At 39.4% G+C, this 16,723-nt stretch overlaps 1 protein-coding gene across 3 annotated transcripts in view; it reads right to left on the minus strand.

Moving 5' to 3' along the window:
• The window catches only part of FAT3 (FAT atypical cadherin 3), a 765,373-nt gene that overhangs the window by 135,009 nt on the left and 613,641 nt on the right, over positions 1–16,723 (minus strand). For all 3 annotated transcript variants that reach the window (XM_072611401.1, XM_072611402.1, XM_072611400.1), the window contains 2 exons: positions 10,256–10,570; positions 6,936–7,146 (listed from right to left, as the gene is read on the minus strand). In XM_072611401.1, the coding sequence (XP_072467502.1) occupies positions 6,936–7,146; positions 10,256–10,570 (526 nt within the window). The remainder of the gene's footprint in view (positions 1–6,935; positions 7,147–10,255; positions 10,571–16,723) is intronic.

Consider the following 16,723-nt stretch of genomic DNA (forward strand, 5'->3'; position numbering starts at 1 on the left):
ATACAAGCTGTTCATCATTTGAGTTCAAAATGTACTCTGAACTTATGGAAAAATGTTAAAATTAGCATGTTACATTTTGACCACGAATAATTTTTGGATCAGGATAGTAGCAAGTAGAATAATTGGAAAGGGCTTTAAAAAAACCCAAAGGCAAGAGAGAGTGGGGAGAGATCTGGGAAAAGTGATAGGAAGCAATTCTCCTACTGAGTCTGGATCTCAAATTAATTTTCTGAAAGTAATGAGACTTCTCTCCTTTTTCATTTTTTTTCATCCATCTTAAGGTGTTTAGCCTTTTTCATCCCTCCATTAAACCTTTTGGGTATTCTCCACTGCAAAATACTATTGCTATGAGAAGAAGGAAGAGAGGCCAATCCAGAAGGTTTTTTTGGTCTATTTTTAGGAAGAACAGACTGAAGAAAAAAGGACAGGATGCCAAGAGATGTGAGCCTTGAGACAAGACTCTCTTTAAGAGAAACACATGGGAAGGTAACTGGTTTATTGGAAGATGGGAGTCCTTGAAAAGATTTCAGATGTTCATGAATTTGAATGAGAAAAAATTACATCATTATTTTTACTAGCCTCTAACTGAAATTTACCATTTCCTTCATTTATGAATGCAGGTTACAAGCATTAATCTGAAAAGGGGTTATTAGGATTCAGTAGACCGCTAAAGGGGTCCATTGAATATGCACACATGTATGCACATGCATACACACACATACACATACAAGGACAGGAATCTGCTCTAGGAAATAATATCATGAGTCAAATGATAAAGTACTGTAGCTATCTGGAAACATCCACTGGTCAGAGAACACCCACATTTCAGTGTTTGTGTTTCAACAGCATTAGAGTTGGCTATTGTATTAATTAATCAGACATTAACTGTGCGACCTTGGGCAGATCACTTCACCTTTGTTTGCCTTGGTTTTCTCATCTATAAAATGGGGATAATAAGAGCAACTACTTTTCAGAGTTGCTGTGAGGATCAAATGAGTCCCTAGCACATAGTAGAAAGATATGGTAGTTATTGTTATTAATCTGTCCAAAGAGAGGCTCCTTCTGAGCAAAAGAGTCACAGTGAGAATGAGCCAGAGCTCCAGGATCTACAAATAATCTCAAGGTCTCAAGGTCCCTGGTGACCTTTAGGCATGTCCAGGGCTATAAAGGCTATGCCTCAAGCCAGACACTGTCACACCCAGCACCTGGGGTCAAAGTCACTATCACCAGCAGCAAACAAAAGCCCTTTCCCATCCCCAAATCCTAATCACCAGAGAGGGCAAACTAAATGAAGTTGATACATACTTACTGAGCACCTACTATGTGCTATTAGGAAGACTGCCTCTTGGGATAAATCCATGTAAAATATAAAAAGCCCCACTCCAAACATTGGGTACAGAGGGACTAATTTAACTGGGTGAGAACAGTGTTCTTAAAAATACACGAGTATTTCCCAACAGGGTAAAACATAGTGTAACTGAACTGTGAACCAGATTGCTTACACACTAGAGGGTATGTAAATGAAGAAACTGCTGAGTAGTGATCACATTCCCTTCAGAAGTGTGAAGATATGCGTCAAAGCCACCAAGGACTATGGGTTATTTTTGTTCCTTCACTTTTTTTTTAAACTCCTGGGCCCCCTTTTAACAGAGAGAAGGAACGTGCTGTGCATTGGGCTATTTAAAAGCAGAACAGCTGAACTTTATGATGTTTCTTTTTAATTACAGTTTTCTTAACTCAGTTACAAGTGGTACTTCTGTTTCTGAAAGCCCAGGAGAGTCTAGTCATAATACCATGCTGAGAAGTGGCAATCTGGGAGGCGGCCCTGCAGAGGGGTCTGATTCCTGAAGAGGATCTGTGTGCATGCTGTAGCCTTTGGGGATTCATGCAATCAGGAATCTGGTATTTGGAGAAATCAAAGGGCTTTGTCTAGTTTCAGGCAGGAAGAAAGGGGCAGGTCAAAACATTCTCTCTGCTTGGTGACCTATAATGATAATTCCAGAGCTTTCACACTTGTGTTCTTAAGACATGCCTAGATAGGGGATGCAAATGTAGATTGCTAAGAGAAAATCAGGAGGAGACTGCAGCATCTTGGTATAAGATTTATAAGGGACGGTCTATTCCTCAGATTTACCAGGGTGAAACCTCTAAGTACATTCTATATTCCATTATGACTCAGTCCATGTACACTGTCAGTGAGACCACATCTAGTTACCTCAAGCCACTGGCAAAACTTAATGCTGTTTCCACCTCAGAAGCAATGTATCAGAAAGATCTGGGCTGAGACCCACCTCTGATACTTAATGAGCTTGGGTAAGCCCCATTTAACCCCATATAAACCCCATTTTACAGAAAAGGAAACAGGTTTAGCTCTCTAAACCTGTTTCCTTTTCTGTAAAATGGGGTTTATATTAAATAACTCTAGCACCTACCTCTTAGGTTGTCATGGAACTGAAATATGATAATGAATATAAAGTGCTCTGCAAACTTCGTAGCTTTATATAGATGTCAGTGATTATTTTGATCCCAAGTTCTTTTACTTTGGCTACTTTCTTGGAGACACTGAAAGATACTGGTATCCCTTCTTTTCAAAATCTTTGAGGGGCAAGTAGTGCTTATGTCATATTTATATTTAGAAAAATGGTATATTACTCTATAATCTTAGGCACTGGTCATAGCCAGGATCATCCTTGGTATGAATCATATGGAGAGGCTGATAGATGTGATTTGGGAGGTATATTTAACATGGCCTAAGTTGAACTGAAAGAGACCCACTGAAATGGGGCTGAGGGAATATTAGTTTTTCCAGAGAGAAAGGAAATGATAATGATAATGGTGATGATTGCTAGCATTTATACAGCATTTATTATATGAAGACACTTTACAAAATATCTCATTTTGATCTCACAACAACCTTGTAGAGTAAATGGTGTTATCATCCCTAATTATAGTTGAGGAAATGAAGACAGAGAGTGGTTAAATGCCCAGAGTCACACAGCTCATAAGTTTCTGAAGTCAGATTCTGACTCCAGTTCTGGAGCTTTATCCACTGTGTCACCCAGTGGGTGCCACCTGACTGAAGAATGGGGAGACTATCTGGGAAAAACGCAATAGTAGCAAGCAGTCTTGAAAACAAGGATGAAACATCTGAATTTCATGAAAGGATAGTCATAAAGAAGTTTAGAGGTAGGTGACTGGCAGAGAAGAAGGGTTATTTTTTGAATGACATTTTCTCACTTGCATGGATTTGATGAAATGCATTCTCATACAATACATGTGTGAGACCTGCCACCATTTGAGCAAGAGATAGCTCTTCCATGACAAAAAGTCAGAGGTTCAAAGAAGAGGTGTAAGAAATGACAGTATGTGAACCACTGCCTAAATGAAAGGACGCAGAGAGAATAAATAATGATATATTTGGGCCTCTCATAAGTTCCAAGGAGTAAGTTCACAGGGAGCTTGGAAGGGAAAGATGAAATCAGTCTTCTTCAAGTCCACTTTAAGATAACAATGGCTTCAGGGGGAACAATATTAACAGAAGAGGCAGGCTGGTTGAGAGAAAGAGAGGGATTGAGAGAGGGAGGGAAGGGAAAGGGGAGAGAAAAAGAGAGAGAGAGAATGATTCTAAGGTTCTTAACCTGGGGATCATGTGCTTGTTTCTTCACAAAATCTGGTAACTGTATATCTACAGAATTGGTTTCTTTGTCAGCCTATGTATGTATTTTATTTTAGGCACCTACAAACATGATTCTGAGACGGGATCCTTTAGGCTTTACCAGATTGCCAAAGGGGTGCATAACACTAAAGTGGTTAAGAAGGTCTACGTTAGAGGAATGGAATCTTCCTGTGGGATAGGAAGGTTTTGTATCCCTACTGCTCTGTCTCTAGAAGTCATTTAAGTGACAACTGTTAAGCTGGACTAAAACAGAAGGTTCTGTGGGTATAGACAAAGGTGTATGAAAATCAATCACCATAACAGATAAACTCTAGCCTAGGAGGAGACAGAGAGACCATTTAAGTTCAGTCCTCTTTCCCAGGTATAACAGAAGCCCAGGGATATGTCATTTTTAATGGCTGGTGGACCAGCAGGCATTCTATAGAGCACTTTTATCCTTGGAATGCCTTCTTCATACTTGGACACTCAAAAGTTTCACTGTTCTCTGGAGAAAGTATCAGAACCATTTTTATCCAGGCTTCTGACAGAAGTGCAGTGTTGAGTGAGATTGGGAACATAGGAGGCGGTTATTGTGATGATGTGTGGGATTTGGGGAAGCCTCGGTTAGGCTGGATTATTGGCTGCCTACGGCCTATCAGTTGGTCAATCAATAACATTTCTTCAGGGTCCACTATCCTCCGACTAATGTATTTTTTGGAGAGGTAAAGAAGTGAAAAGGAATAAAAGTGTGGCCGTAGGGAGGAGAGAATGAACAAAGATGAAAAGAGAAGTCAGACTTTACAGTGGTTACTTAAGAACGTGCTGCTCTGTCCAATAGCCCTGCACAGATCTGGGAATGCTGTAGGGACTTCTGGAGTGATCAGATGAAGTGGGGCCAGGCTGGAGAGAAAAGGGCTCTGAAAGGCAAAGAGTATGAAAATACAACTAAAGTGAACATTAGAAATGGGCAAAATAGGTCCAGAAAAGAAACAAGCGGATGCCATGTTGGGACCAGAACGAATGAACGAAAAAATTATGAAGTGCTTACTCTTGTGCTGAACATTATGCTAAGTAAAAGGGTTACAAACGCAAAAGTGAAGCTTAGTTAGAGTAAGTAGCTTTATTTGTTTGAAGTGAGGACCATAAACTGGAGGGTAAGCAGATGATAAGAGAAAAACTACCTTATAGCATAATATTAAAGTTACAGTTGAATAAATAATGATTTATTATTTTCTTTATAAATACAAGGTGTCCCCAAAGTCTTAGTGCAGCCTTAAGCTTCGAGAGCATAAATGTCATTTAAGCTACGAGTGTAATTTAATTTTCTTTAATAGCTTAAAGCTTCCCTAAGATATTGGGACACCCTGTACTATAGATTTCATTTTATTCTCATTTCTAGCCTTTTCTTTCAACACCAACAATAAAAAAGCCATACTCAATAACCACTGCTAGATGAAAGGAACTGGAGGCACAGTAATAGAGGCTGCTTTTAAATATGGAAATACATAATTTGTAACCAAGATTGTGATGACTTGGGGAAGTTATCGTGGTGGAGATTGGGGGTAGAGAGAGAGGCAGAAAGAGGATCACTAAATGTGGATTCATAGACAGGCAAGTGATAAATACCAGCAACTTTTATTTCACTGAGAGTGAGAAAATGGAAACAGAGGATGTCTTAATGAGGTGGCAAACACTGAAGCATTTATTACAGAGACCAAGAGGCACAAAGGGGTGCAGAAGTCCTTAGTGTACCAGAAGGGGCCAGACCTTAAAACATAAGGAACCTAGGGTGAGGATCATGGCCAAAGCATAGGATCGAACTGCCAATGCTGTTTGAATAAAATTCAGAAGCCCTACTGAGATAGATAAACTGGGAAGGTAGGAAAAAAATCCTTTTTCTAGTAAAATCTTAGGGGAGGGACTTTGAATCATTTCTCTGAGAGAGTCTTCAAGGAAATTGTAGAAAGAAGGTTATAAATGGGAGTACACACTAAATACTTTCTTGCTATCTTCCCTATAGTAGGGAGATTTCCACTATGATCCCCATTCAGTGGGGGAAATACCGTGGAGAAGAAAATGATTCCTCCAGACATATTCTCTTCTGGCTAGCCGTTCTCCCAAAGACAAATGTAAGCAACCAATCTTGCCCCCATCCCCAATTTAGTTTCAGATCCAGGGTTGGCCAAAACAGTCCTCACTTCTTTTCTTAGCAACACTCCTGGTTTTCCTAATCCTCTGAAGCTTTGCTTTTCTATTCCATCTCTTTTTATATTTTCTATTCCATTTTTTTAAATACTCTTTGCTATAGGCAATAATACCATTTCACTTTGTTTAGCTTGGCTTCAATTCTCCCTTTCAAGGAATTTTAAAGTTGTCCATTTATGTGGTCTATTATGTGCCTACCGTTCCATGTCTTATCTGATGGCTCTGTTTGTCAGCCATCCTCATGGGGACAGCAGTAAGGTGACCATTCCCTTGGGGGATTTTAAGCCTTCAAATTGTACATGCAGGACACCATTGCTGCAAAACAGTGGGGCTGCAACTAGATATTATTTTTAAAAAACGAGAAAAATCTGGGTCAAAACAACCAATCTCAGGGGAAGAAAAACATCCCACACTCAAACAAAGGAAAGTAACTGGATACAAGTAAAGTAGTAGCTGTTAGGCATGTATGAAATCTATGGGCTGCACTTTACCCTGTCAAAGGCAGTTATGAAAGATGTAATTTAATTTGCTTCAAAAAACCCATAAAAAGGCAGATTGGATAGCTGTATTTTAGCAAATGTGTTTGCACTAAGGGTACCTTCTGTTGAACAGTTCTGCCCACAAGCTGTCTGTAGAATATAGAACATCTCTCGAGCATGCTTGCCACCTTGAAGCAGGGCAGTCGGGAGCAGAAAAAAAAAGAACAGAATGCAGAAAAAAAGGTGAAGAAAAGAGAGAAATGAAGGACAGCAAATCTAAGTACCATCAATACATTTAGAAATGAGATTAGCAAAGTGTGACAATAGAATTTAAATGACACACAGAAAGACATTAAGATTGCAGTAAATAACATACTATGAAAAAAATTCAGCCAAAGAGCGCTTTCTGTTCAGCTTAGCTACAGAATCATAACGAAAGCACAAGTACATTAATTCATTTTACTGGTTCATTTGCATTCCAGCACTAAAAGGCTATTTAAATCTTAGTTCTAATGGTTAGTCTTCTGGCTAGCAAATCCAAAAAGTCAACGACTACATTACCCAATACCTATAATACCTTCAGTACTGAGACTTACCAACTACATCAAACCACAGAGGTATATTGGCTGGTTGCACAGACACCACACCCACAATTTCTGTCACTCTATCACTTTCCATGACAGTAAAGTTATAAAATGGCTCATCAAAGGTCAGAGGCACAGGGGAAGGAGGCGGTTTCTTAATCCATTCAATGTGGAGGCGGGCGGTGGAGGACTTCTGGGGACGGCCGTTGTCCACTGCTTTGATCTAATCACATGTGGAGAGAATATAGAAGATGGCTTAAAGCCCTAGTCTGCTGTCGATTTGGGATATTCCGATAGCAACATATAAATTTACCTCCATTACTGTGGCAAAAGGAGAACAAAATCCACCTACTTGTATTTCAAGGAGAATCCACTCCATGTTGATCTGAAGGCCCTGTGAGCCAGTGCTGAGTTTAAGAATGTGAGAAACTCCAAAACAAATAACATGTGGGCATGTGGGCATGAGTGATGAGAATAAGAATGGGATGGGCCAATCTGGTTCTCTGAGAAATGTGATCTCCTGGATAACAAAGTTGACTAGATTGATGTGAACCTACACAGTTGGGGGGGCGGTGCTTAGTACCTTCCATCCCCCTGTTTCATTCTGTAGGGGTGCTCTAGTCATGTATAGTCCTAGAAGGAAGGAGTTTGCAGATGGACATATTAGGGAGTACAGGCAATAGCCATGCAGGAGTGATGATTCTGTCTAGAAGAGAAGAAGCTTATGAAAAGTCCAGTAAGAACATAAGTTATGCAAAGTCTACAGTGGTGTAATTGAATTATGTCAGCCATTATATACACTCTCCTGAGAGATAAGGAGTTATTTTCCCCTTTGGATGGTGATGAGCCCTGACTGAAAGACAGAATAAAGAATGCATTTTCCCACTGTGAATTGGAAAGGAAGATTGCTAAGGTTTCCTTGATATATGGGAGAATTAAGTCTGGGAATGAGGTAGTAGCACCCTTAGAAATGAAAATACCATATAGAATAAGAAAATTCAAATCACCCAAAATAAATAAAAAGTGATATACAAATATCACATTGTTCTATACATTTTTTTCAACAGTGAACTGGTTTCAAGGCCTGATCCCAGTACTAACCAGCTATATGACCATGGGCAAGCTACTTGATCTGGGAATCTGGAGTTAGAAGGGACTTTATCAATAAGCTTACAACCTCCTCATTTGATGGCTGGGGAAAGTGAGGAAAAAGAGAGGCAAAGTGGCTAATTCAAATTCTCAGAAGGCTTCGCATCATAGTATCACAGATTTAGGGTTAGACTTGGGATGTCAGTTTGTCCAACCTTCTCATTTTACAGCTAAGAAAACTGAGGACATAGGTAAAATAGTGGATAGAGCACCAACCTGGAGTCAGGAATACTCATCATGTGTTCAAATCTGGCCTCAGTCACTTATTGACTGTGTGACCCTGGGCAAGTCACTGAACCCTGTTTGCCTCAGTTTCCTCATCCATAAAATGAGCTTGAGAAGGAAATGGCAAACTACTCCAGTCTCTGCCAAGAAAACCCTAAATCAAGTCATGAAGAGTCACATACAACTGAATTACAACAACAAATTAAGAGACCGTGGAGGGGAAGTATGATTTGCCCAGGATCACACATGGAGCAGATCTCACACTGGAATCCAGATCCCCTAATTGTAGACTTAGAGTGTTTTCCATTTGAGCTCTCTATGTGTCTTATTTTTTGTTTCCATTTACAGAATGGGTATAATTTTTAACCCACTATCTCACAGAGTCCTTGTGAGAAAAATATTTTGAAAAACTTTGTGGAAAGCACTTTGAAAACTAAAGAAATATAAGCTATTATTCTCCAAAAAATAAACACTGCAGATAAAATTTATACACTTCACTTCCTTGGGTTTAAAGTAGCTATCTATCTATCACACAATCTCTGTGAGGCGGGATGCTTCCTATGGTTTAGTCAAATATCAATTATCCCTGGAAACAGGGAATGCAGTCAACAAGAATATGGGCAAACACTAATTGGCTATGTGAAAACACAAATACAGGTAAAGCACTGTCATGGAGGATGAAGTTGAGTGTGGGGAAGAGGAGCTACCTGACAAGTTGCATAGCTAGCAGATGCTGAAATGAGCTAAAATCAATGAGGCTTACATGTTAGCTTAGATGGTTGCCCATCATTTGAACTGTAACTTAGATGATTGGCTTAGATAATATTAATATGGGATTTGGTTATAATGAATGTATTTGGTTATAATGCATAAATTAGTGATGTTATTGGGAATCTACATTAGTCAGGACATAGCCATCCATGCAAGTAGTGCTTCTACCTGAAATTCACAGATTAAAAAATGTCTTGTTAGAGAAAAGCTATGGCATCAAACATTTCATCAGAGCAGATGGAAGAGAATTCAGATTTTGGAATTAGCTCCTTTTACTTTCTCTGAATACTATCCAAAGTTAGGGAACAAGAACAAAGAGAAGACCATCCTCCCAAATTAATCAAGAGTCAAGGGTAGATTGACCAGAGAGAAGAGACTTAAAAGGTCAGTAGGAACTTAGTGCACACCAGAAAGCTGGGGGATCATAGATTTAGAGTTGGAAGGGAACCAACTAGTCCAGATCCTTCCTTTTATGTAAGAAATAGACTTAGAAAGATGAGTTAACTTGCCCAAGGTCATATAGCAATCATATAGCAAGTAGGTAGAAGAGCTAGAATTTGAATGTTCTCTGATTCTAAATCTAGCGTACTTTCCAGTGTACCACAGTGTCTCTTAGAGGGAAAGATTAGAATGAATTTCTTTCACATTGAGGTCTTTGTCAAGCACTGACTTAGTCTACCAAGTGACACTTGCCAATTGTAAACATTTACCCTCTGTTGTCAAAATGGGAGTGAGGATGCAGTTGTTTGTTTGAAGGTGAGGTGGGGGGTATGGGCATGCATGTTTGCATATGTTGGTCTATGAGGATTGGGGAATACCGGGGAACTGAAGCAGAAGAAGCCAAAAATTATTTCATGCCATAGTATACAACATGGAGGTATCAGTGAAGCTTCTGAAAGCATCACAAATCAGTGGAGAAGCCAAGAGCAGTACTTATTCATATGCCTTTGTCTTCAAGATCAGCATTTCTTTCCATATGTATCATGGCACTATTTATCATAGAGATTTACTGTATATAAGAACATACACATGCATATCTCTATGACTTTTGAAATGGATGAGAAAAAAATGGACACATACACATAACATCCATCCATCCATCCATCCATCCCTCCCTCCCACCTCTCCCTCCCAATAACACACATACACAGAGGTGTTCTTCTCATTTGGGATTCAGAAAGCCTTACTGTGAGGATGTCGTAACTTCCTGCTGTAAATTGCTTCCTGGAAGAGACCATGCCAGTTTTAGGGTCAATAAAGAATTTCCCATCATCATTTCCATCTACGATGCTGTAGGATATTTCTGCATTGGGACCTTCATCTTTATCGAATGCAAAAGCCCTGTAAATCGGTTCTCCTCTTTTCTTTCGGTCCCGCTCCGGCAGCTTGATCTGATAGACTTTTTCTGGGAACTGAGGCTTATTGTCATTTTCATCCAGAACCTGAACCACGACCCAAACTGTCGACTGCTTTGGAGAAGAACCACCATCAGTCACGGTCACCTGAAGTGGGAGAAAATTAGAGCTATGCAGAGTTAAGGTGTTGGTGCACCCTTGACTATAAAGTTGCTTAAAAAAAACCAAACAGACCAAACCAACCAAGGAAGCTTTACTGCATCCTTATGAAGTACTTAGCAAAACATCATTTTTCCACATCTCAGGATGAACAGGGCCTCTCATGCCCACTAATTAAAACTGCTATATAATATAATCAATGCCTTTCTTTACAAAGGGGTTTAAGGTTTGCAAACCACTTTTCTCTCAACAACAACCCTGTGAGGCAAACGGTGTGTATGTTGTTAAACCCCATTTTACAAATCCAATTCAATATGTGTTTAGTAGGTGTCTGCTATGTGCAAAACCCTGGAGATAGAGGGCGAGATTCCTGCCCACAAACAGCTTACATTCTTGGGGGACGGGGAGAGGAAAGTTTACAAGTGTGTGTGTGTGTGTGTGTGTGTGTGTGTGTGTGTGTGTGTGTGTGTGTGTGTATGGTAAATAATTATGATTCAAATGAAGATCAAAGATTAAGAAAGAGGATGTCTTAGAAGACATCTGGTCCAATGCCCTTATTTTACAGATAAAGCAATAGAGGTTTTGAGGGCTAAAGTGATGTGCTTACGATGGCACGTTCCTGGAACCTGGGACTCCTAGTGCTAAGTCTAGCCACTGCCCCATGGCGCTTCTCTTGGCAGGTAGGAGAAGAGGACTTACTGCTCTAATCAACTGAAGGGAAGAGAAACAGGCATACCTTATACAATGATAAGCATGGTTTTAATAATGAAAGGAGACAAACAGAAAGAAGGGAATGCACACATGGAACTCAGCAACCACAAATGAAAGTTAACACTACTAAGAGCTCAGGTTTAGAGAAGTGGCCCACTCCCACTGCTCCCAGGTGAATGGACAAGCTAGATTCTCTTTGAAAGAGGGTGACAGGACATGAATTATTAGAGGGTGGGAATATGTATGTTCTGCAGAGAAGGAGGTAGGCAGGAAGATCAGTCCTTCCCTGAACTAGGTCAGTCAGGCCAGAGTTGTGAAGTTGTTCTACCTTGGGGAAACAAAGGTGGTGCTGTCTTTGCAACCACTAGCATATTCCAGCTCATTAATAGCTGATACTTAAAAGGGGCTTTGAGGTTTGGAAAGTGATTTGCTTGCTTTTTCTCATTAGAATCCCAAAACACAACCTTAGAGCCAAGTACTACTGGGATTATTCTCCTTTTTAGATGTGGAAACTAGAGGCTCAGATAGGTTGAATGATTTCCCTATAATCTGAGTTATTAAGTGATAGAAGATAGCTTTGAACCCAGGATGCCCTAGACAAGTACTCTTTCCCCTCACTATACCAGCCTTTAATAGCTACTTCCTTAGAACTTTTGGTAATTCTTATTTGTTCACTATAAGCTATTCTGGAAGGATCTTTCATTCTTTCATTCATTACCTTGAATTAGACAGTTCATTAATCAAAAATGTTTTCTGAGGCTCTAATGAACACAAAGATGTATTTGGCATCAAGAAAAAAATACTGGTGAATTTCAGCCTATTTCTGTAATATTTTAACAAATAAAATAATGTGACAGCACTCAATGAAAAGAGGGGAAATATATGGGAAAATGAGATGAGGACTTTATGTTTTTCCCCCTAAATAGGTTGGCTAACCATTTTAGCTCCTCTAAATCACTGGGAAGGGGGTGGGAATGGAGGGAAGGTTGGCACTATTGAACTTGAGACAAAATCTTATTATGGCCTTCAGTAATGAGCCTGCTTGAAAAAAATCAATCAAGGTTCCTTTCTTTCAAAGCTTCTTCCCTACTTGGGGACATTTCCCAGAAGACATAATGCAGGAGTAGATATGAAAGAAGGCTGGATCTTTTGCTTTTTGGTTAATTCTCTGACATGTTGACTCCTGGAGTGGTACTTCCTGCTGGTGGCAGTGAGCTTGAAATGTTACACTTGCAAGTCTAGCTGTGCTAACCATTACACATTGATTGCTTTGCTGCTTAACGACTCTGTGGTCTTTTTCTACTTCAGTGTCCCTGCCCAACATCTAGACATCCCCTGCTGTCCATCCACACAGAGCACAAAGTCACCTTCTCATCACCTATCAATAATGCCTTGCAGCTGGATTCAAGATGTAGCATTGTAGAGTTAGTCAGAACAGTGCCTGTGCGAAAGGATTTTCACAGAGAAGACCAGATTACATTAACAATGTTTCATCCCCTTCCATGATTCTTCCCTCAGTCTCAGCTCTTGCCGGCATTTACAATTACTTCCATGTGAAGATCTGGATTTACAAACCCAGGCTCTGGAATCCAGTCTGCTGACAAGAAAGCTCAGCAGCTGAATGGGTGAGCCTCCTTATATTAGCCAACAGGGAAGCTTCTGCTATACTCTGATATGCACACATACACACACATATATGATATATATATATCTGATATATATACACATGTATGTATATATGATATACGTAACTGATATAACTGATATATAATTGATTTGGGGAGAAGGGTAGATGTAGAGCATCAGAAATCTGAGGTTTTAATCCAGGTCCTCCTATTAGACAGTTCTCTCTACTCTGTTTCCAGGTCTTTGGTCCTACAAAAACCACTGCTTTTGTGGTATATATGGGGCCCTCACTTTTACCATTGACCTCCTTAGGATATATACCTAGTAGGGTCACTTAACCTCTGTTTGCCTTAATCCATGGGAGAAGGAAATGGCAAATCACTTCAGTATCTTTGTCAAGAAAAGCCCATGGGCAGTATGGCTCACTGGATCATGAAGAAGTGGACACTGAATGAACAACGAGGAACTCTGAAGGTTATAGATATTTTTGTTGCTTCCTTAGTATAATTCTAAACTGCCTTTTCAGAATGTTTAGGCCAATTCACTGAGCTATTAATAATTTATCACATCATTCCTTGCAACACGGATTAGTCTCATCTTTTATCAAACTACTCTGCAAAGCATAGGACCTTCATCTTACAAAATGAGGACCCATGTGTAGAACTGTTAAGTGATACAAGTGCAGGGGATTTCAATTTGGAATTATGAAGGAAAAACTAAGGTTTTTGTCACCTTTGTCACAGCAATTCCAACACTGGACATACAGTCTAAAGAAGTGTCTCAGTGCTTGACACATAGTAAGTGCTTAATAAATGCTGGCTAGCCACCTGCCTAACTGAAGACAGACAGAAATGTCCAACATGGGCTAAAATCATATGGTAGCAAAGACATGGAAACAAAACCGGGAGGAGAGGTTGTTTGAATAATAGCTGGGAAAAAAAACCAAACTAAGATAGGGGTATATCATTATACAATGAGAAATAGCAAATATGAAGAATTCAGAGGAACACAGGAAAATTTATAGGAACTGATACAGAATAAAATAAGCAGAACCAAGTGTGCAATATGACCAAGGGCTACAACAATATGAGCAAGCTGAGTGTTAAAAGGAAACTCAACTCTGAGTGACTAAAAATCCAGTGAGGGTGACTAGGGAGGAGAGAACAAACCGTCTTCTACCATGGCAGAAAGATGGGGGCACCATGAAGGCAGAATCTTATGTACATGGCATCAGATGCTTTTGCTTAACTGTTATTGTCATAGGGGAGGGTTCAATTTAGCTAAAAATGACTGTAATGTAGGGAAAATTAAGATGTCAGTAAAACATTAAAATAGAGGAATGGGAATGCACACTTCCTGATAAGAGGGGGCTGAAAAACTCCATGTTATCATTTTCATCATTATACTACACTGGTCTGGGCATGCTGCAAAGAAGAGCATTCATTTTTGGAGAATTGTGGGAAACATATACTCCCTATTCTCTTTATCCAAGGTGCTATGATAACTATTTTTTTTTTGACAAAATCACCTTCAGTGTCAGAGTGGGGCAAGCCAGCGTCACCCGTAACGTTGATGCAAAAACCTTAGAGTTGTTTTGGTATCTTTGTTTCATTTCTTGCTAGTGCCTGAAATCTACTCCAGAGCCAAAGATGATTTTCAGCCATTTTCAAAGCTTAGTAGTTTTCATTTACTAACCTCACAGGGAAATGGATATAAATGTCCCATTATTAATTCCCTCAGGCCAGCTTGTCTGCCCTGGCCACATTTCACACCAGGCCTAATAACCATAAAAGGTTTCATCAGATTCCCAGACTTCATTTTAGATGCTGTCCTCCTTCCCAGTCTACTGGATGAAATTAGCCCCTAGTAAAGGAATAACAGTCAGATTCAAAGCACTAGGGTCTTAAGAAAAATTAGCCAAGAAAAATGCCCATTATCCTTCATTAATATCAGAAGAAATTAGCCATTATTTAGGAATGAGTCAAGTTCTTTTTATCCCAATGTAGCAGGCCAGGAGAAGTTCACTCACCCCATTTCAGGCTTTCTGTTAACATCGCAGATTAAATAATACTTTCTGCAAATAACGTAAGATTTAGAAAAGCATAAGTCAAGTTCTTCTTGTCCTGCTGTAGGCAGCCAGGAGAAGCTTACCACATTTTAGGTTTTCTTTTGGCATCAAAAATTAAATAATACTTTCTGCAAATAACTAAAGATTTGTACAAGTAGCTTACAAAAGTATTCATTTTAGTATCATAAAAGATACAAGATAATCACTTCACCCTTAAATAGTTCCTTCATAGTCTGAAAATAACAGTTGATGACAGGGATAGGGGAAGGGGAGAAAATCAACATGATACAAAGAGAAAATAACAAATTATATGGAGGGATAATTGGGAGGGGGTATCTCCCAACCTCTGAAATGAGCAAATTCCAAAGTGCAAGAGCAAAAACAAAATTGAGAACTTGGGGCACAGTGGTACCAATCAGTGAAAGCACAAGGCGTTGTGGGTATATGGATAACATATCCCAAATAGCAATTCTTTCAATAAATCTTTATGAATACCTACTATGTGCTAGGCATTAGAGCATGAGGAGTAAAGATGAAAGATAAAATGTGATCCCTATACAAGAAGATATAATATAATATGAAACAAAAAAGTATTAATTATCCACTATGAGCATAGCACTGTGGTAGGTGTTAGGGAGGGATAACATCTATTTTTCTAAAAAAATATATTCTCTTTCCCTCCCATTTTGTGCCCCCCCTCCCATATTGTATGGAAAAAAAAACACCTTGGAACAAATATGTGTAGTTGAGCAAAACAAATTCCCACAATTGGCACTGTACAAAAATATGTGTCTCATTCTACCCCTTGCATCCATTCCCTTTCTGTCAGGAGGTAAGTAGCATATTTTGTTATAGACGCTGAAACCAAAGCCAGTCATTACATTTATCAATGTTCTTGTGGCAGTTAGTTTATAGATTATTTTCCTGATTCTTCTCATTTCACTTTGCATTAGTTAGGTCCAAGGCTTTTTAGGATTCTCCAAAGCTGTTCCTTTCATCACTTCTTTCTACATAATAGTATTTCATTAAATTCACATTATCATTTTGCTCTGCCATTTATGAATATGTGAGCATCTTAATTTCCAGTTTTTGTTACTACAAAAAGAGCTGTGATAAATGTTTTTGTACATATGGGTCCTTTTGTTTTCTCTTCAAAATACACCAAGCAGTGATATAATTGAATGAAAGGGTATGCTTTGTAACTTTTGGGACATAGTTCCTCCATAATGGTGGGACAAATTCACTATTCCATTAACACAGTATTAATGTACCTATTCTCCCAAAGTCAGAGGCACAAAATTTGGATGAGACACTGTCTTTGCCTGTGAAAAGGTTAGAATCACCTGAGGGGATAAGACATTGACATCAACACAAAAAAGTTACTTTTATGATAAGTGCATTAAATAATTCCTCATTCCCCTCCTTTGGCCCAGCTCTTCATCCTGAAGTCTCACTCTAAGCCCTGAAATTCACACATTAGAATGACCCTCTATCCTTGCGGCCTCTACCTATGGCTGAACAGGGCTTCCCAGAAACTCCCTCCACTTAAGGAGGGAACCCAAGCCAGCAAAGTCTCTTTCCTTTCCCAGATATACTCTGGACTTCCTCCACTGCCCTCACTTTATACCCCCATATCCTAATACTCCACCCCATGCCTCTCCTTTTCACCTTCCTTTTATCTGTTCTATCCCTCCATTAGAAAGTAAGATCCTTGAGGACAAGAGCTGTCTTTCCAT

Source organism: Notamacropus eugenii, chromosome 5, assembly GCF_028372415.1.
Source record: "Notamacropus eugenii isolate mMacEug1 chromosome 5, mMacEug1.pri_v2, whole genome shotgun sequence".
Lineage (NCBI taxonomy): Eukaryota > Metazoa > Chordata > Mammalia > Diprotodontia > Macropodidae > Notamacropus > Notamacropus eugenii.